The 20,305-nt window shown below is 53.4% G+C and overlaps 6 protein-coding genes across 6 annotated transcripts; 2 read left to right on the top strand and 4 right to left on the bottom strand.

Annotated features, from left to right (window-relative positions):
* Window positions 1-259: 259 nt before the first annotated feature.
* Window positions 260-711, bottom strand: BO80DRAFT_444325 (uncharacterized protein; the record flags this gene model as incomplete). Its single annotated transcript, XM_025721422.1, has 4 exons — window positions 260-342; window positions 422-533; window positions 590-607; window positions 664-711. The coding sequence occupies 4 exons, from the start codon at window positions 709-711 to the stop codon at window positions 260-262; spliced, it is 261 nt and encodes an 86-aa protein (XP_025575957.1).
* A 931-nt stretch (window positions 712-1,642) lies between these two features.
* Window positions 1,643-3,611, top strand: ptpB (tyrosine protein phosphatase PTP1; the record flags this gene model as incomplete). Its single annotated transcript, XM_025723164.1, has 4 exons — window positions 1,643-1,746; window positions 1,794-2,221; window positions 2,349-2,614; window positions 2,671-3,611. Coding segments are annotated over 4 exons (1,644 nt in total), but the record flags the coding sequence as incomplete, so codon positions are not given.
* A 944-nt stretch (window positions 3,612-4,555) lies between these two features.
* On the bottom strand, window positions 4,556-5,334 carry BO80DRAFT_353805 (VanZ family protein; the record flags this gene model as incomplete). Its single annotated transcript, XM_025715676.1, has 2 exons — window positions 4,556-5,157; window positions 5,310-5,334. The coding sequence occupies 2 exons, from the start codon at window positions 5,332-5,334 to the stop codon at window positions 4,556-4,558; spliced, it is 627 nt and encodes a 208-aa protein (XP_025575955.1).
* Window positions 5,335-5,537: 203 nt separating this feature from the next.
* Window positions 5,538-10,108, top strand: BO80DRAFT_464181 (SAGA histone acetyltransferase complex subunit SPT7). The gene is made up of 4 exons (XM_025722636.1): window positions 5,538-7,077; window positions 7,131-8,272; window positions 8,319-9,004; window positions 9,055-10,108. The coding sequence occupies exons 1-4, from the start codon at window positions 5,994-5,996 to the stop codon at window positions 9,668-9,670; spliced, it is 3,528 nt and encodes a 1,175-aa protein (XP_025575954.1). The 5' UTR covers window positions 5,538-5,993; the 3' UTR covers window positions 9,671-10,108.
* Window positions 10,109-11,704: 1,596 nt separating this feature from the next.
* BO80DRAFT_354186 (putative eukaryotic translation initiation factor eIF-2C4) lies at window positions 11,705-14,662 on the bottom strand (the record flags this gene model as incomplete). The annotated part of the gene is made up of 6 exons (XM_025715688.1): window positions 11,705-11,901; window positions 11,960-13,805; window positions 13,860-14,011; window positions 14,057-14,250; window positions 14,298-14,410; window positions 14,456-14,662. 6 exons carry the CDS (start codon window positions 14,660-14,662, stop codon window positions 11,705-11,707), a joined length of 2,709 nt encoding a protein of 902 aa, XP_025575953.1.
* Window positions 14,663-17,749: 3,087 nt separating this feature from the next.
* Window positions 17,750-20,029, bottom strand: BO80DRAFT_380322 (anion exchange family protein). Its single transcript, XM_025716796.1, has 5 exons — window positions 19,728-20,029; window positions 19,492-19,640; window positions 19,342-19,429; window positions 18,793-19,289; window positions 17,750-18,748 (listed from the first exon to the last, which is right to left on the bottom strand). Exons 1-5 carry the CDS (start codon window positions 19,829-19,831, stop codon window positions 17,859-17,861), a joined length of 1,728 nt encoding a protein of 575 aa, XP_025575952.1. The 5' UTR covers window positions 19,832-20,029; the 3' UTR covers window positions 17,750-17,858.
* Between the last annotated feature and the right edge of the window lie 276 nt (window positions 20,030-20,305).

Here is a 20,305-nt window from a genome sequence, read left to right as displayed (position 1 = left end):
ACTGTCTAAAAAAACGCGGCTGGGCAAAGCGGAGGAAGCAGTCTGACTCTCCGGATGGAATGAGGGACATGGCTCATCGTGCAAAAGAGCTATAACCCAATCTTTATCCGGTGTACCATGGACATGGTGATGTAGTCGGATGAGAAGCAGACAGAAAACGAAAACAGAAAGGAAACAGAAACGAAGCATATGGATTGATGGGTATCATAGATCATGGATATCAAAGTAAACACAGACGCCGGAGGAATCCCTCCGTGAATCAAAGCTTTTTGGGAGGTTTCCCTCTCATTTGGTCTTTGATTTCTTCCTTGAAGTACTCGAAGAATGAGTCCCCACGAGGGCCTAAAGTAGGGAGCAGATTAGTGTCACATAATACTTGACGGGCTATTGCGATCGGCCATGACATGGAGCAATCTCATACCAGGCTCCTCGGTTTCCGTGTGCCGCGGCTCTGGTGGCACGCCATTCTTAATCTGATGAACGGTGCGGTGGATGCTCCCGACCATCTTGTGAAACGACCGGCTGGCCAGCAGCTATACATGGCAATATAAGCATCAAGCCCAGAGGTTGGACGCAATCAAATACCTACCTGAGACGTGAGCCAATCCTAGATGAAGGACTTGATTAGTACTGGTCCAGGCACATCATCTCTCTGATACGCACCTCGAGGGGCCGTAGCAATAAGGAGTTCTTGAGAAAATTGAACACCATCTTCGAAAATGAACTCTCAACCCAAGCTGAATCAACGCGTCTCCATGAGAGGGATGAAACCGACACGCCGCGGTGGTTGGTGAAAGCTGAGTTGAATGGAGCTGGAGGGAAGAACGGACTGGAGGCGACTGGAAGTCGAGTTCCAGCCAGGCGACCCAATCGGGCTCATTCAATTATTGACCCCGAGGCTGGTGACCGCCCGACTCTTTGTCCAATCAGGACAAAAGGTCTCCTTCTGCCACTGCAAGAACCACGGGTGAGTGGTTCTTCCGGCCGGGCCAGGGATGGCCATGGATGGACTGGAGAATGCCGAATGGAGACTTGAAGCCGTTCATTCATGGCTGGCGATGGCCGGCGGGATGATCGAGGCACCGCCGAAGACCTGGATCATGACTCGGATCTTGAATCTAAAGGTTATCCACTTCGTTGGGAAGTCCGACCCTGAGGGCGATCCCCTGATTACATCACTGCTCGCGATCAACCCTTAAAACCCGCCGGACTGTAATCTCATCCAAGGGCTCCATACTGTCCTGACCCAGAATAATAAAAAAAAATACGTTAAAAATTGAAGATTCCGGTGATCCCAACTCGGACAATCCGGTTGAGATCCCTTCTTCTTTCTCTCACTCTTCCGACTTCTGGGTGGTTTCTTCTTATATAGTCGTACTTTTTCTCCGCCGTCCAGTCCCACGCTCCTTAATTCTTGTTCAGATCTAATGACTCCATTTCTCGGACTGCTGGCCACGTCCTGAAAAAAAAAAAAAAAGTGCGGGGAGAACAGCATTGTCGAAAGGTGTCGCGAGGGGTCTGTCACCAAGTCTCTCTCCTTCTTTCCTGCAGCTGGCCGGAGCATCTCGTCTCTCATCGACTAGGTTCGCACATCCACGGGCACTGCCGTTCTCCCTTCCTTCAATCCGAACTGGTGTTGTGTCGTGGGCTGCAGGGAGTTGGCTGTCGGCGTTGGTCTGCCGGTCGAGTCATCCTCCATATTGTCAGGGACCTCCCCAACTTCCTATTCGGCCGCGCGTTGTTCCCGTGAGATCCAGAAATCTGGCCAAGCATAATCTTACGTCGAGGGGCAGCTTCCACAGCTGTCCCGATCTGTCCACGCTACAGATATCATCCCTGCCGCACTCCCCCAACGGCGCCCTCGACGATCCGCCCGACGGCCTCGAAGCGAAAGTCACCACCGCCCCAACCTCCCGTTCGCCCTCCCCCGATACTTTCAGTCTACGCAGCGGTCCCCGAAAACTCGCAGCGACTAGAAAGCGGGTCTCCAAAAAGGCGCGCGGCGTCCTGGGTAAGGTTCGGGCCTTCCAGAGGATCGCTGCGGCCAAGATGGCGCATCCCACCATCAAGATCGATACCAGTGTGCAAGCAACCAAGCGGGCGCTGCCCGAGGATAACGACGATGGGTTTGAGATCATCGAGGGTCCTGAGAATGACGACCCTGGGTTGGAAGCGCGCGACAATGAATCCGTTCCTCCGTTTCTGTGCCAGTCGGTCCTAGGTCAGTTTGCGCCCGCTGAACACATCCCCGCTTGCTCCCCGTCGTTCGGTCGTTGCTTGCGCCACCGGATATTACCCTATTTTAAAATGCGGTTTACAGCCCGACTAATACTCTGTGATACCACTAGAAATCCACCAAAAATTCGAAGAACTCGAATGGATGCAGCGGTCCCGGATTCATGAGGGGATGCTGGCCAACGACCCCTCACACCGTTGGGCGCTAGAGGGGGATCCCGAGGTCAAGGCAAGAAACCGATATATAAACGTGCAAGCATGGGCCAATTCCCGCGTCCATCTGCGGGTGCCGGAGGGCGAATGCGATTTTATTAATGCGTCGCCCATCGTTCTGAAGGATTCCGTCTCGCGGCAGGAAAGACGCTTCATTGCGACCCAGGTAGGCGGCTGTGTTCTTCCGGATCCTGGAAGGTATTCTAACCCGCTACCGTGCAGGGACCGAAGCTCGGCCATCTCGCCCATTTTTGGCAGATGGTGTTCCATGAGAGTCAGGATGTGGGTGTCATTGTCATGCTCACGCAGACCTTCGAGGCCGGCCGAGAGAAGTGCTCCCAATACTTTCCCCTGGATAGCGAAAACCCCTCGATGACGCTGCGACGTGTGGAGCGGGACCCGTTTGTGAACGATAACCAGCCCCAGCAAGACGACGAGGACCTTCTGGGTCAGGTCACGCTCCTTGAGACCCAATGGGATTCTACGTCCCGCTCGGAAATTCGCAAACTCCAACTCACCATCGGGACCGAGTCAAAGGTGGTCTGGCATTTCCTCTTCGCCGGCTGGGCGGATTACTCCAAGCCCGAAGGCGAGGATCGCGATGCGCTGCTTCAACTGATCAAATTGTCCGGCTCGAAATGCACCCCGGCCAACCCCCGCATTGTGCACTGCAGTGCTGGTGTCGGCCGGACAGGCACCTTCATCGCGCTCGACCACCTACTACAAGAGCTCGAGGCGGGTCAGCTACTCGAGGCGACTGACCCCGACATCGATCCGGTCTTCGAGACTGTCAACCAGATGCGCGAGCAGCGGATGATGATGGTATATAATGAAATGCAGCTGCAGTTCATCTACGAAGTCCTACGCGAGCAGATCGATGTCAAACTCGGCAAGGCCGCCGTGCCGAGCGGCCGCAAGTCAGACGAGCGGTCGACAAAGATGGCCAAATTGTCGACCGACGACACCTACCGACCAACCTCCAAACCCGAGCTCGAACCCGCCGAAGATCGCCGGTCCACGCCAACACGGAGTTGGTCAGGCACCCCCGAGGTTTCGGATAGCGATTAAGCGTTCAGCCCACGGGGCCCAGACCACCCACTACCTTATTCTTCCCACGTACATATAACCTTCTAATCACCTATTGATGTTTCCTCTTTTTACCTTGCCATGTTCTGTCCTTTGCCATGACTAGCTACGAGATCCGACCTGCTTATCTCCCACATGCATCTATCTCATCTTGCCCGTTGCGCCACCCTGCATGTTTTATTTTCGTATACGACATCATGCCCTTCCTTGTGTCCAATGTCCAGGATCACCCCATCCGTCCTGCGCATTGTCATTCGCCCTCGGCGTTTTTGACTCTCTAGCATTAGACCTGGTGTACTACTATACTGGATTTGTGCATCTGTCTGGAATGAATCATGATGCATCTGTTCGTACCAGATTGAGTTTCTACCTATATATCAAGTTGTGTGTTTGTGTGTATGTGTGTGTGTGTGTGTGTGTGTGTGTGTGTGTAATTCAAACGATCTTATATTAGGCAGACGCCCCTCCTCTTTCGTCCTATTTACAACATAGTCCCTTCCACGGGGGGCGGGGTTATAGAACCAACCAGAAACGGGGACAAAACAAAACAAGTCAGAAAGACGCGGTATAGGAACACCGCGATACAAAACGTAACTTAAAAATAAGAAAGAAACTCAAACGCCGGAACGGTCATGATAACATCGTAGCGAGAGTGAGTGAGTTAGTCAGATAGGTACTTTTCTGCTTTCTCCATGGCTGGGACATCGTGGAGTTGGTGTCATGCATCAGAGCTAGCGAAAGTGGACTGTGAATAGCTATTGAGACATCAGATGCGCGTGGAGTGGATGGATGGGATGATATAAGTTCGGAGCTGTCGTGGATGGGGCGTATACGGAGTGAGTGTGTGTACGTGAGACGGAGACGGGGAGTGATAGGTGGAGGCGGGTGGAATCAACGGCATGCGTATACAGCTTGTTCTCTTTCGTCTGTTGCTGCATTCAGCGGAAGACGGTTAAGAGCGGTAAAGCAGAGTGTCGACGAGGGGAGAAGAGCCGAGGATGAAAGAGAGGAAGAGAGAGAATTAATCACTCCGCTTCGCTCCGTGCCCATCAGCAGGCGACGCCCTCTTTGAGAGATCACCCGCCAAATCGCCTGTCTCGTCGTCCTCCTCCCAATTGTCGACGGCGTTCTCATCCCAATTGTCCACCTCCTGCTCGAGACTCATCACGCCGGTTTCCTGGGGCCCGAGACCCTCTTCCTCGTCATGAAGGTGGCCCAACTCGACATCATTGTCGGTGCCGTCACCGCCTATCGAACCGAAGCGGGCCTTGCGGCGCCGGTCCAACATGCGGCGGTGGTACCAGCTGCACAGGCCAACAGCGCCGAGACTGCCGACGATGTTGGCGAGGAGGTCGAACGGGTCGAAGGAGCGGCCGTTGGGGAGGATGCCCTGGACGATTTCGGAGCCAATGCCGAGGACGATGGTGCAAACGAGGAGGGTCAAGTGGAGGGTGCGACGGCGGGTGGTGTCAAAGACCCAGTAGAAGATGAGGGAGAGAAGGAAGAAGGTGACGACATGGAGGAATTTGTCGTTGGGTTGCAGTTGGGACGGGATGGTGGAAGATGTACTATGCGGGAGGAGGCCGATGTAGGCGGCGAGGATGAGGAGGAAGAGAAAGGCGCCTGGTGAGGAGGGTTAGCAGGGGACATGTATGATGGTGATGGTGGTGATGATGTGGGAGAGCTGTCGGAGCTGTGCGATGATCGGCAGGTTGAGCTCCGACTTGCTTCGGAGGAAGTGGACGAGTCAATGGATAAAAACGGAAGAGACCTACCCGCGAAAGGGTATCGGATTCGCATAGTGGGCGACGTGAAGAGCAGCTGGGGGATGGAGTGGGCGGTGGAGCAGATGAAGGTGAAGGTGAAGATGATGGCATGGCGGGTGTGACGGACGATCTGACCATCGGCCGACGGCGGCCTCAGGTCGCCAGGCGGCATCCAAAGTGTTATTATGGCTATTGTCGATTATTGGGCTTGAAACCTTCCCCGGACTCGAGAATTCTACGGAGAGTTGATTGGCATTGTTATCCAGCCCGGTGAACCGGTTCCTGGCTTCTATCTGGCTTCTTCTTCTTTCTCTTCTTGTCTTCTCCGCCCGGAGTTACTACTCACTTGCTACTCCGCCGATGATTCTTTGATGTCTTTGATTCTTTGAAGTGATGGGAATTGCGCGGTTGGTCTGAAGCTGCGGCGGCCGGGCCGCCTTCACGCTCCGACTTCACCTCCTCCGTTCGCGCAGAGACCCTCGAAAGAAGCCCTCCGCTTCTTCATCGAATCCCCCATCGCCCCATCGTTTTGGGCTCCGAAAACATCATCCTGCATTTCCTTGCTACTGTCCGCGGATCTCTATGTCTTTTTCCGCCCGGAAAACCACCTCCCCCTGCCTGAGCTGGACCTGATCCCAACCGTGGAGCAAGAGCCCCCCTCGCCCGCCCCAGAACCGGGGTCTTGGAGCGAACATGTCGCTCGGACACCACCACGCCTGGCTTCCCCCAGGCCATCTGCGCCCGCCCGATGATTTCCATGATGCGCGGTCTGTCAATGGCTATCCCAAATCGTTTTCCGGATCCCGAACACCCCAGATGCGCGCCTCGGCCGATATCGACGGATCTCACGCGGGCGGTCTGATATCCGATGCTGATATTGCAGGCGATGAGGACCCGCGCATCGCCATGTTCCGTGAACTGTACAAGCGAAGTGAGGCGAAAATCAATACCCTGTTTGCCAACCAGAAATCCGCCGAAGATGCCCTTCGCGGCGCGGTCGCCGACTCCGACCAACCCCAGGCTCAGGACCAACGCGCCGACGAACCCGCACCGCCCCCGGCGCCCCCTAAGAAACCCGCCAGGAAGCTGGACGATGACGACTATGATGAGTATGATGATGATGATGAGGAGGATGATGCTGACGCTTCGCCCCCGGCAAAGCACAAGGCTCTTGGTTGGTCTCAGGTTCCCAGTAGTTTCCCGTCGCCCAGTCGGCCGCCCAGCGGCTCCACGTCGGTAGGCCCCGATGCGCAAAAGGAGGCCAAGAAGGAGACGCTGGAGGACATCCGGAAGAAGCTAGAGGAAGACAAGAAAGCCACCGAGGAGGCGGCGCGCAGAAGCTTCCACACTCTCTTTTATACTTTAGAAAATGATAGAGACGCCATGCTGGATCAGCAGCGACTAGAAGAGTCGGAGCGACAGGTTGAAGCCGAAATGTCGGGCCAGGCAAGTGCGGGCAATAACGCGAACCCGACCTCTAACGGATATGGGTCGCTGAGTAGCGCGAACCTGGGAGCCTCTAGCCTGACCCTGAAGAACCTGATCGCGCGGATCGATATGAAGCGGAGCCTGGTCCAAGCCTCCGATGCCGAACTTCGCAGCCTGATGAGTGAGGTTCGGAAGAACCGAAGTAAATGGGCCAGCGAAGACAAGATCGGCCAGGAGGAGCTGTATGAGGCGGCGGAGAAAGTTCTCAGTGAGCTCAAGGCGATGACTGAGCATTCGAGTGCGTTCTTGACTCGAGTCAACAAGCGCGATGCGCCTGACTACTATACAAGTGAGGCACTCTGACCAGCCACCTGCACGTTTGATTGCTGACCCCTGCTCTAGTCATCAAGCACCCAATGGATCTCGGAACCATGACCAAGAAGCTCAAGGCTCTGCAGTACAAGTCGAAGCAGGAATTTGTTGATGACATCAATTTGATCTGGTCTAATTGCTTCAAGTACAATACTAACCCGGAACACTTCCTCCGCAAGCATGCCATGTACATGAAGAAGGAGACGGAGAAGCTGGTTCCCCTTATCCCGGAGATTGTCATTCGAGACCGCGCGGAAGTCGAGGCAGAAGAGCGAAGACTGCAGATGGCGGAGCTCGATGGCGCTGAGGAGAGCGACGACGAACCGATCATGTCATCCCGAGGTCGCAAAGCCCCGGGGAAATCATCATCGAAGAAGGGAACAGCTCCGGTTCGAAACACTCCCAGCGGATCGGAGCCCCCAGGTGGTCAAGCTTCTCAACCCCCGGGTCCTGTGCGTTCTGATTCAGACGTGGCCATGGAAGGGACTCAGAACGGGTTTGCAACGCCGCCTCCCGGCACGCAGACACCCTCTGATCCTGCTGGTGTTGGTGCTGGTATACCAGGAAGCCAGGGCGACGCCATGGAGATTGACGGCTTAATTCCAACTAGCACTGTTCTGAGCGCCTTACCTGCGTCGGGGGTGGAGTCAGAGGATCCTGAATACAAAGTCTGGAAACAGGTCACCAAGAAGGATCGCGCGGTGATTGCGGCCGAGAGGCATCGGCTCTTTAAAGGCGACAAGCTCAACTCTGAAGAGCCGGCCTTGCTCCGGACTAAGGCTGGCATGCGACGATGGCTAAGGAATCAGAAGCAGGTCAATGCGGAGGGCGATAAGGCGCAGGAGTCGACTTCCCAAGGCATGGGATCGGGGAGCGCAGGGGAAACGCTAGCAGAAGGCATTGAGGTGGACGAGGATCGAGTGATCCCCGACTATTACGACGTCATGTCGGGGGTCCCCGACCTTCCTGCTCAGCTACTCTGGAAAGAAGATTCGGATGGAAACATAGTAGATGCTTCCGAGGAGTTCTTAAGAGTGCTGCCGCGAGGCTCCTTCACGCAGCCGGACAGCAAACTGGCCCGGAAGATGGATGCGAACATGCGCCAAATGCAGGAAACCCGCAAGATCTGCTCAAAAATCGGCATCGTCAAGCAAATGCAGTTACAATCTCAGGTAGGCAATATCTCTGCTGCAATTGGGCCCGTCTAACGCTTCGCAGATGTACCAGAATCAGTTCCAGAAATACCAACCGGAGCCGTTTGTCGAGCAGGATGTGCCAGCTCATGTGATGAACGATGGGGGACCGGTCATCTCTCCCTGGGTCTGCCGGGCGGCCTTGCAGCGCTCCGTGGCCAAGATTTTCTACCATACTGGCTTCGAGGAGTACCAGCCTTCTGCCCTGGATGCGGTCACGGATGCTGCCTCCGACTTTTTCCAAAAGATCGGCGAGACGCTCAAGTCCTACATGGAATCCCCCAAGGTTCCGGCGACGGACTCGGCCGAGGCCACCACTGCCGCTCAGTGGAAGCGAGCATATACCGAGCCAGAGATTGTGCTCCATACCCTCTCGTCGGTGGGCATCGATGTTGAATCTCTGGAGTCGTACATCAAGGACGATGTGGAGCGACTGGGCACAAAGCTGTCCACCGTTCATGACCGGTTGCGTTCGCTTCTCTCCGAACTCCTGCGACCCGCCCTGGCCGATGGCGGGGAGGATGGCTCCAGCGCTTTCCAGGACGGCAGTGAGCAATTCATTGGCGGTGACTTTGCGGAGGATATCGACGAGGACTTTTTCGGGTTCAAGGAGCTGGGGCTAGACAAAGAGTTTGGTCTGGCTACTCTCAGTGTGCCCCTTCACCTGCTACAAAACCGGATGTACAACGCTGCGCAAGCCCAGAACACCAGGTACATCCCTATTGCTTCCCGTCTAGCGTCCCATACTGATCGTTCCGCAGTGCTGCCCAGGCCATCACACTCTTTCCGCCCCCAGCATCATATCCGCGGATTACGGCCGCCAATCTGCCCTCCCAAATCGGCTTGGTCCAGGGGTTCTTTGCCTCGAGGCTCCAGACCAGCAACAACGAGCCCCTGGTCGAAGACCTTGAGCTACCACCCAAGCAACGTCCGATGGCTGCCCGACCCCGTCTGCCGGCGTCTGGCAAGATCCCGCCGCCTTCGGGGCCCTCCGGGCCGACATCCAGTCCACAGAAGCGACCACTTCCGCCCACGGCGCCGGGGCAACCGGCAGCGAAGTCCGGGGGGTCGGAACCGAGCAAGAAGAAGCTCAAGAAGAACAGCGGAGTTGCCGTGGGGGCTTCTGACCCGGCTGGCGAGGGCGATGAGGTCACAGCAGGCGGGGAAAGCAGCAAGGCAGCTCCAGCAAAGGCCACGACCAACGAGACCTTCGCCGTGGATGCGAATGCCAAAGGGGAAGGGGAGCCGGGGGCGCCCGAGGGCGCAGGAATCGAGAAGCATGCCTCAACGGGCACAAGTACAGGCATCCCAGGTTCTAGCCAGAGCAATGCAAGCGCAGTGGCCCTACCGAACGGGACCGCGGATGATGCGTCATGATGTGTATGATCATCTACCTTTTATGGGTTGGGTTGGGTTGGTTTGGCTAAGGAGCGGCCGGACGGGTTGTACTTTTATTTCTCTCTTTTCTACCGGTCCTTCGATTCTAACCTGGTTGCTTTTCTTTCTCACCTCTTGGCCTTTCTTTCGCCCGTGTCTTTATTCAGCATTTTTACCTGCCCGCCATGTCTGATTACTATTGTTCACTCCTTCCTTTCTTCATGATGTCTTCCATCTGGATGATATCGGATGCAATGTGCATCACCTCGACATTATGGGATAAGTCATATCCTATCACCGCATATCTTGTTCTCGTCCTGTCTATACCCATTATTGACAGCCGGCCAGACCCCCAAAAAAAATACCCGAAAGGAACCCTAATTTTGAAAAGAGATACTATATACATACATGCATACAATTCATTGATTTATCCTTATTCCCTCCATTCCAGTATTCCGGATAAAACTAGCCGCCAAGAATGATAGCTTCCATCCGATGCAGCGATGGTATGAGCGTTGTGTATCATGACACGAGCAAACGGTGGGCAGTCAGACATGAGCAGGGTATGGTTACATAGCATACATACCATAGCATAGGTAGGGTTGTAGGGATAGGGCAGGGGTAGGGTACGAAAGGGAAGTTTCCGATGTCGGAGGGTAGATAAATGGACATGGATATGAATATGGTATGGTATGACATGACATTAGTCCCATTTCTTAGAGGAAAGGAGAGTAAATAGAGCAAACAAACAATTAACTAACCCGGCTACCAAGCAACCCGGATCCAACTTTTTGTCCGACATTCCCCCCTCCTCTGCCCTCCCCTCTTCTCCCATTTCCTTTCCTTTAGCTTCGTTCCTCCCCCCCCTTACGAAGTACACTCTACTAGAAACCCAAGCCAAGACAAGAATAGGTCAAACAAGCACCAACACACTCAGAGGATCGTAGAGTGGGTAGGGTAGATAGACTACCAGATAGCATACCTATACCTATACCTATTTACCTACCCAGGTACCAATCCATCACCCACAACCAATACGCAATACCCAATACCCAATAACCACTAATCCTCAATTACCTCCCTCACTAACAGTGCCCAACCCTACCTAGTACCTTCGACTTCTCGCTTTCTCCTTTATTCCTCCGTCTCCTCTTATGCCTGATGCATCCCCAGTCCTTCCCAGTCCCAGTCCCAGCCCCAACCCCCAACCCCAGCACCAGCCCTACTCAAACAATGGGCCCACCAAGCCATATCAATCCAGTTTATCTATCTGAACCATCTCACTCATTACCCCCTCTCTCACTGGTCTCCTACCATTACTCCAATTTTCCCAGAGTAGGTATTAATGAGACAGACAGGTCTGTAGGTAAATCAGAAAGTGGTCAACCGAATACATCCCCTTATCAAACGCTCACCTGCTCACCCATGCACCACGTAACGAATGAATGCTGGTGGTCTGTTCATCATGCTCGTCATCGATCATGGACGTTTGCACCGACAGTGGCCAGATCCTGCTGTGCCATGCCGGTAGAACAGCTCGACAAACATCCAGTTCTTCGTAGGTCCTTTGTAGGTCTGGTTTCTCGTTTGGTTGGTGGACCGCGTGGCTTCTTTTCGTTGGTCTGATCTGCTAGGGTCAGAGACCGTTGGTGGCCGTTTGATGTGCTACCTGTACTCCTGACACGGCTGGGTCTGGCCGGTGAGATGCCCCACAGATCTCTATGCTCGACCAGCAAACAACAACACCCATCTACTACCTCTACGACCTATTGCACCATATCACTCCGTACTAGTGAAAAATTATTGGTATGAGAATAGCATTGACTAAGACGAGCGACGGTACCCTGTTCTGGCCTGCACAGCCCCTCAACCTAGTCCATCCTGCCATCAAGGCGGGTCAGTTCGGTCAAAGGGTATGCTACCTGAATTTGAGCATCTCATCGCAGTCGGAGCACTAAATAGCAAGCAAACTACCAGTTGACATGCCGGACGCCACTGGGATCAAAAGCTACCAATATCTCCACCGTGAGCCACTTAGATAAACCACATCGTAAAAGCAAGCCGATTGGGGCTGCTGAAAATGGCCAGAAGCTTCGCATCGAGGGGTCGATTGGGCGGCTTCGGGTTCGTGATCTTCACCTGGTTTCCACTCTGAGGGCCGGAGCTCGCGGGAACATTCTCATGAGAACGAGCACGATTGGCGATGAGATGGGCATAGTAAATAGCGGGGTCTAGGGTTTCACAGGTTAGCATATCAACCGCCACTGAAGAATCTTGAACAAGACTTACACAGAGACACCGAAGTGGTGGATCTGATGTACTGATAACAGTGATCGTAGATCATGTTTTGGATTTCGTGGGGCTTGTGGCCAATCTGGTCCAGAATAACGTGGTAATGAACCGGCCGCGAGGTTCCCTGAAGCGCAATGTGGGAGTACAACAAAAAGTCGTAGTCATGAGCACTGGTAATATCTCTCTCGATGAGAATGCCAGGCAGCGGGTTGTTGTTGCGATCCGCAGAATTGCGATCATTTGCCCGAGGGAACGCTCGCAAGTGGTGGCGCTTGTTGGCCACGACGACCGTGAACTTGCCTTTCCACTGATTATTGGTGAGTTGCATAAAGACACCCTTCATGTCCAAAACCTCCTGGTTGAGCACCGCTTCGAATTGGCCGGTCGAAACGCCGTCGCGGAAGTAATATACATTGTCGGGCGCGCGTCCTTGACCAACCGTCGACATCCACTCGCGAACCAGAGGCTTGAGCATCACCTCAATGTTGGTCCGCGCAATGATTTCCACCCGGTCGCTGTTGCCCTCGCAAGCGCCCCAGTAGCTTCCTCCGAAGGAATCCATGCAGACGGAAATGGCCGCCATGGAGGGAGACCAGACCCCCATGGGAGGATGGGTCACATCGGCGCCGATAATCATGGACTGAGGACGCAGAGTGGCGCCAGAAACCTTGCTCGCGACGCGAGCGGTCACTCCTCCCAGCTTGGCGTTAATCTTCATCAGCACGTTCGAGACATACTGCGGATTGACCCCGTTGGGTTTATTGATATGGTCCGCCTGCATGACTTGGGAGGGCACACCAAAGCGGCAGTCGCACGATTTTTTGATCCGGGTGTAGGTGAAGGAGTTCTTGTCCGCGACAATGAAGCACAGGAGCTGGGGTTTGATGTTGCTCGTCTTTTCAACCAGGTCATGCAACTTCTTGACAGCCTCCCCAATGTCCTCCTTGAGCTCCACGACGACGGGACGGCGGGCGATCCGACCACCATGCCCGGCATAGGTCTTCATAAACACATCGATGAACGCGTCCACCCTGGCCCGGGAGATCGGGTTGCGTCGTCCGGGGAAGTAACCAATGCCCCAAACCTCGAGAGGCTTCTTGTTCGGCAGATAGAACTTCTTTCCACGAAGGTCCCAACGGCCGCTGGTGCCCGGGTCAATGCGCTGGTTGTTCCCAAAAACAATGTGAGGGCTGGGCAGAAGCCGAGCTTTGGTCTTAATCATGGTGTCACCGATATGGAGACCAAAGGTGTTGCACACCGGATCCTCGGCGTGATTGAGCATCTTCTTGCAATGAAGAATCGTCTGCAGTCTGTCCTGCGGGCGAGATGCGGCATACTTGATCATCTGAGATGTCTGCCATTCATTCAACTTCCAGGGGTATCGCTGGAGGCCAACGATCGTCAAGATCTCCATGGGGTAGTAGACGCCTTTCTTCGTCATTTCGACCATGGGAAGTTTCCAGTTGTACAAAATCAGATTGTACTTGCGCTTGAAGTAAGCCTCCACGCTCATGTTCTCCGTCTTCCCGGTCGCTTTATCCCGAACGTCGATCTTGAAAGTGCGCGCATTGGCCTTGATGATGTTCTTGATGGTGAAGGGCTGGCCCTGGACGGGGCAGCCTTCGTAGAAGGGTGCCACGATAAGCTTGCGCAGGCGCTTATCAAGTTCATAAATGTAGTTGTCGCCGGTTGGATTGCCGTAGCGATCCTCTCCGGGCGTCACCAGAGCCTGGAGATGCTGATGGTCTCTAGCATCGCAGATGGCCATTGCCGCGCCTTGCAGACTAATCCGTGCCCAAAAACAGGTGTTGGATACGTCGATGTTGATGACCAACGTTTTATTCTAGGCCAGGGTTAGCTCAGAGGCAGAAGCGGAGACAAAGAGTGGAGTACTTACAATCGAAGGACGGATGGCTTGGTACACGCCCTTGAAAGCCAAAACACCGTTGCCGATATCCGTGTGTTCTCCCTTGTGTCCGTCGAAGAAGGAGCGCTTGATGGCAGTGAACTTGCCAGTGGGATGTTCTCGAAGAACGTGATCCAAAAAGTCTAGAAGGTCAGTTCGATGCCCCAGTCACTGTGGGAGCGACTTACTTAGGGCTTCGAGCACCCCATCCTGCATGGACGTCTTGCCCGAGAGCCAGTGGTTAAGTACTGACAGGTCGACCTTTCGGGTGGCCCGAACAACTAGACGGAAGGTATTGCCAGCTTTTCCGGTGACGGCACGTCCCGCATCGGCATCGAGATCGATCAGTTCATTGAAGCCGTCCGGGTAATGGCTCATGGACCTGTCTGCGTTAGTAGTGGTGCTGTCCGATGGATGTCTCATGCCTACCACGCCAGCTTCTGACCGTCGAAGATCATGTTCTTCAAGACCCTCTTTCGAGCGTTGGAAGCCCAGATCTTTTTGTTGATGATGGCCTTTTCGATTCCGCTGCCTACGAGGACCTGTTGAGGTTAGCAGGATCCAGCTCCGGGGTGGGTGTAACTTACATCATACTGGTAGACGGTGCGGGTAGGGTACTTGAGGATCGGGAAGGCGTTGACCTGCAACTCCACTTCTTTTCCGGTGGTGTTGAAGCCGGGACGAGGGACGGTGCGGACGGGGATATCGTACTTGACAAGCTGGTTAGCATCACGCAGTCGGAGATGGCGGAGGCCACCATCGAGCTTATTGATCGCCTCAATTGGGTCACCCATGATGGAGTCCAATTGAAGTTGGCAAAGCAGAGTCGGGTAGGATGAAAACGAAAAGCTGAGCAAGGAAAGAAGCCAATTGCGCAGAGGAAAGGAGATGGTGGGGAGAGAAAGGAAGAGGTGGACATTGGGGAGGATGAAGGGGTATATATAATCGGGATCTGTCCGTGAAGCAATCGCAATATTCCCAAATACAGTGACACCGGCCGATGAATACCGGCTTGTACATCAATAGGGAGTGGTAAATGGTGAATTCCTGCCATATGGTGGATGATAGCGATGAACCAATCGCCAAGGTGAATCCGGGCGGCAGTTGTCTGAAGGTACCAAGGGAAAATCTCAGGAACATGGGTGGTCAGGCAAATAGGTAATGGACCATGGAGGGAATAGCCGGGGATTGGTGAAGGGCTGAGGGAAGATGCAGCAGACGCGGCCCAACAGCTCCTGCCGGAACAAAACCAGTGCAGAGCAGCAGTTACACCACATGATGCATGTCCACGAATCCTACCTGGGTGATAGCCTGGACATTTCAAACATATTCGAACTTACCAGATGGTTGATCGCGAATGCCGACATCGGGAGGTCGACATTTCTGCACATATCTGTTCGCAGCTTGGGCCGATCGAGAGCCGGGTCTTGCAAAGGCGGACCTGTACTGGACGCCATGATACCCGAAGTGTTCGATGACGGTGTTTATGGTACTGTGGGTTGTGTTAAGAATGTTTTTTCGATCAGAAGAAGGCAGAAGGGTTCGTATAGGAGAAGGTGGTGAAGAGAGGAGGAGGAAGAGGAAGAAGAGGGAGGGGCCTTATATACCTGTGGGTCTTCGAGAACGACCAAGGCAGAGTGAGAGATGAGGAAGCAACCTGAGAGGGAGAGATGAGAAATGTGAGGGAGAGATGAGGGAACTGAGGGCCGCAACAACACGTCGAGCGAGTCGGGGGGGCAACCACGCGTGATAATCTCCAGATGAGGAAGGCGCGAGCCAGAAGTGAGTCGCCGCGTCTTGTGCCTTTTGTTCGCTTCTACGAGGTCCGCTAATGCTAATGAGGACTCCTGGCCGAGACGATGCCTCCGGATACCTCTGCTACGCCGATCCAGCCTTAGACCACGAGCTGATCATATCGAATACCTGCCGAATTTCGACCTCCTCTGTCAATTGTGCATTCGACATATACTCGATATCAAATCCCGGCATAATTCGACCCGAGAGATGGACAGCGGGTGCAGTTGGCATCTGGAATACACTTGGATAGACATGGGATACACTCGAATGGACACGGCACTCTAATGCATACGAAGCTTGGAGTCTACCATGGTGACCGATGCATGGCAGCGGATACGCATATCCTATTTCAGTAGACGGTGGCCGTCGATCAGAGATGCTGTCTTTTATATGAGCCCTACCAGCCAGACTGCACGGTAGGCAGCTGATAAGAATCAAACTGCGAGTCTGCTATGTACAGACGGTGCTCGACACCTCAGCCCTAGTTCCATCTCATAGACTACGAAGAGCATTCTCCAACTTATCCCTCCGTCTTTGCTACAATGACAGCCCGAAGCCAATATGACCGCCATCATCATTCAAATGATCGATCAATCAGCTACTCCTCTACTCGATACCACCAGACATACCACACCCACAACCACAACCAACCCACAGCCCTACCCACAGCACACCAGCAGCACCCACACAACCCTCCCTACCTGCCCTGACCGGTGTAAGTCTAGACCCTAGAATCAGGGCACCATATCCATACCACCCAGCCCAGCCGAGCCAGACCTGATACGTGGAAACATAATGAGTAAATCCTTCTTGTCACTGTGGTTACACAGTACACCAGGGAAATTAGATACCCAGGTCAGACCATATCTACGGAGTACCCTGTCCTGTTGGTAAGGTTACACGATCAAACGGGTGGGATGGATGTTTGTTGAACCGTTAACAAACAATAAACCATAAAGAATAAAAGAAAAAAAAAGAAAGGAAAGGAAACCCTACCAAACACAGGTTCAAAAGAAAACAAGAAAAGGGGGATAAGTAGGTAAGTAGCCCCTGATCACATTACCTAGGACTTCCAGGACAATACCCTCCCTTCTACTGGATAGGTAGGTAGGTAGATAGGTAGTATGTACCAACCATCCCTACAAAGAACAAATCAGTGATCAAAATCCCAGATAACCCAATCCAGCACATCTATCTCAGGATCTAATGGGAAGATATGTTCTATTTGTCCCTCCCCATAAACCTATTTCATATGGTAGATATGCAGTATCCACCCACATAAACGTCCTCGTATCTCCTACATTACAGTCTCAGCTAAAGTACCTAAGTAAGTAAGTAAGTAGTAAATATCCGTCTCCTCGATTAGTACAAACATGATTTATTCACAGAACCCCATTCCCTCCAATACAGATATCTACACTGGGTTAGAGAATTCAATTCGCAGGGTAGGTGAGAGGGCGGGTGGGTGATTCGCTATTTTGATTCACAGTACAGAGTACAGGAATATTAAGTTCTGGTAGGAGGTACTTAGGTAGGAATGGAATGGAATCGTACTACCTATTACGATTTTATAACCTGTGGGTGATGTATTGGCCTGTCTGGTACTGCACTACGTATAATCTCAGGTAATGAGAGGTGATGGATGGTATTACCTAGGGCTGATGCCCACGCGGGTACAGATCGAGTGAGCCTGGGTTGCTGTCTTACATACATACAGTAACTTTCATGAAGTGAGTTACTTTCTTGGTCCATTGACTAGAGTACTAGTGCAGTCCTTACTTGACGAGTGAGTTAGTTTAAAGTGAGAGAGAAGAGGCAGTAGTGAAAAGCTGGGGTAATTTCATCTGATCGTAGATATTCTCTAGTGATGTAAAAGATTTGGAGTGATTGAAGTGGGGGAAAATTGAAGGGTTACTGTGGTTTTCTATATGTATTATCGAAAAAAAAAACATGGTCATGGAGGGGTTTCTTTGATGGGGGATGGGTGAGGAGCTGGTACTATGTCGGGAGTAAGAGTATTGGAGTAAATGCTTACAGGTACTGTGCTTCACAGTCCAGTATATCATACCAATCAAAAATCAGCACCAAATGTAGACAGTATACTGCACCGAAATCTATTCAATATCCTCCCATCCTATGTACCCCATTACCCAACAATATATACTTTACCATCACATAGATGTAACGAATCAATCACCTAGCCTCCACCGTCGTGCTCCGTCGCCGAACAGTCGACCGCTGCATCTCATACACCTCTCCCCGTTCCAAATCATCCTCGACCGCCGACTCGGATGAGCTCTCGTCCCGGCGCATCATCACGCCTTCACCACCACCGCCACCACCCGTTCTTGAATCGCGACGGTTGTCCTGGTCTACAGGAACAGTCTCATCCAGACCGTGCGTGCCACCTACACTCTCCATGGTAAACGGACTAGCCGTTGGCGCATCCAGCAGAGACAGTTCCTCCGGGGTAAACCACCACGGGAACAGGAACGAGCGCACCGGAATCAGCAGCAGGATAATCACCGGGAAGCCAATGGCGGCGATGGTCTGGGTGATGGCAAAGGTGGCGCCGAAGCCGATCAATTCTACAATGACGAACACCCAGATGGCGAGGCGACGTTTGATGCGCTTGAGCGGGTTGGAGGCCGGCGTGAGGCCGCTGTCTTGGGCGAGGAAGATGAGTTTCTGAGTGATGCCGTTGCCTTGGAGGGCTTGCACGCCCATGATGAAGAAGAGACCTGCGAGAACAGCTTGGGGAATCAGGTGTAGCACGATCAGAAGCGGTCCGGTCATGGTGCCGAGTGTCATGATGCCCTGGGCAAAGTTGCTGACGCGCTGTTCGACGACGTGGTCGGTAACCCGGATGGCTTTGCCCTTGTTGGTGTCGTCCTCGTCGGCGACGTCGCGGGTGACGCAGAGCGCGGCCGTGTGGAAGGGGGCCTGGGGGATGAGACCGTTGGGGAACGGAATTCCCAGCAGACCGGCAACGAATGTGGTAATGCCCAGCAGCCACAGATCCCAGTGGAACCCGGCGGGCTTGCGAAGAGGGAACTCGGTGCCTTGGGCGATGAGAGAGGAGACTATCCCGTCAGCTGGGCCACAGAGCATATCATACCCGACTTACCATTATGATCAAAATAGAACAAGATCGTCAACAGCACCGCAAACGGAATGGCAAGAAACACATCCCCCACGCTGATATCCCAGAACTGCACCAACCAGCCTCGATCCGCCGTCGGGAAGAACGCCTTGCTGGTGGGCAGCCGTGCCACATCCACGTCCCTCATATGGCCGATGTGCACGAACCCGGTGAAGAACACAATGGTCAAGGGCGTGCCATAGTCCTCCAAGAACTTGCGAATATACCGCTTGAAGAGACTGCTATTCCCCAGCTCTCCACAAATCCAACCACTCATAAGCACCAGCAAAGCAACCATGATGCTCAGATAGGCCGAAGTCTCCCCGGCGGATCCCCACTGTCTCGTAAGAACCTGAATCCCCTTCTGGAGATAAATAAAGGCCACGTAGAACCCAAAAATATCACAAGAGAAGCGAGTCACATAGGTCAATCCATTGCAAGTATTAGTGATAGCCAACACCCAGTGCATAATCAACGACCATCTACCTCATCAGCACGCTCCCAAAGACCAGGGCTCAAATCAAGATAACTTACATCCCAATCCAGCACATAAACGCCAGATAATTCGTCCCGCGAGGCGAGATAATATCATAAACGGTATAATTAAACACCGTAATGGGACCTACACCATCAGCCACCACCCCTACCCCTACCCCAATGACTTAAGGAATATAATATACTCACCCGTCACCCCCACAATAACCAACGGCTGCGCAGCAAACAGGGAAAACACCACGGCGGCCAACACCGACGCCAGGAGGACCTCATTCACGCCATAACTCTGATCCGTTTTTTCGAACATATCCAGTGAAAAGGCCAATGCGGGCAGAATACTACCCAGTCAACATACCCACATACCAAACACAGACAAAAAGAACAAGAAAAAGAGCAATCGAGGAGAAGGGAGGGGATCAACTCACTTGGCAAAATACATATACACCGTCGCCGGCACGACACGATAATCCCACGCATCGGTCCAATCACTCCAGTAGTACGGGGCGCGACGTTTCACGTCCTGAACCATGCCGCGGAAGAGGTGCACTTTCCACCATTTTTCAGATCGATTGGATTGGCGGGTATGTTCTCGCGACAGAGCGGAGGTGGGTTCATGACGAGGGTTGCTGTTGTTGCTGGGGTGCGATCGGCTGGTACTCGCCGGTCGGTGCTGTGGCGACTGCGACTGCGACTGCGATTGCCATGGGCGTCGCGAGTGCGAGGCTGAATCGGATGACAGGAACATGTCCCCGTGGGAGATGGAGGAAGCGGGTCCCTGCATGGTGGATGAAATTCCGTACTGGCCGGACTACTCCGTATACTCCGTACCTACGCAAGGAATCCTCTGGAGATGACGGTGGAAAAGTGCGCGGCAAAAGCAAGACAGGCAGCCGAAATCTTATCTGGGGAAAGGTGGAGACGGCACGGCAGATGGCTGACGGCTGACGGCCGCCGACGGTTGCGGAGATACAAAAGGGGCGACTGACTTCTAGAAGCAAAGATT

Source organism: Aspergillus ibericus, assembly GCF_003184845.1.
Source record: "Aspergillus ibericus CBS 121593 unplaced genomic scaffold BO80scaffold_16, whole genome shotgun sequence".
Taxonomy (NCBI): domain Eukaryota; kingdom Fungi; phylum Ascomycota; class Eurotiomycetes; order Eurotiales; family Aspergillaceae; genus Aspergillus; species Aspergillus ibericus.
This window is presented reverse-complemented; position numbering and strand designations above follow the sequence as displayed.

Excerpts from the sequence above, each read along its gene's own strand:
- BO80DRAFT_464181 (XM_025722636.1), top strand. The coding sequence starts at position 5,994 with ATGTCGCTCGGACACCACCACGCCTGGCTTCCCCCAGGCCATCTGCGC. Across the intron at positions 7,078-7,130 it reads TGCGCCTGACTACTATACAA|TCATCAAGCACCCAATGGAT; the intron begins GTGAGGCACTCT and ends CCCCTGCTCTAG. Across the intron at positions 9,005-9,054 it reads GCGCAAGCCCAGAACACCAG|TGCTGCCCAGGCCATCACAC; the intron begins GTACATCCCTAT and ends ATCGTTCCGCAG.
- BO80DRAFT_380322 (XM_025716796.1), bottom strand. The coding sequence starts at position 19,831 with ATGGTTCAGGACGTGAAACGTCGCGCCCCGTACTACTGGAGTGATTGG. Across the intron at positions 19,641-19,727 it reads GTGTATATGTATTTTGCCAA|TATTCTGCCCGCATTGGCCT; the intron begins GTGAGTTGATCC and ends TTGACTGGGTAG. Across the intron at positions 18,749-18,792 it reads GTTCTATTTTGATCATAATG|TCTCCTCTCTCATCGCCCAA; the intron begins GTAAGTCGGGTA and ends CTGACGGGATAG.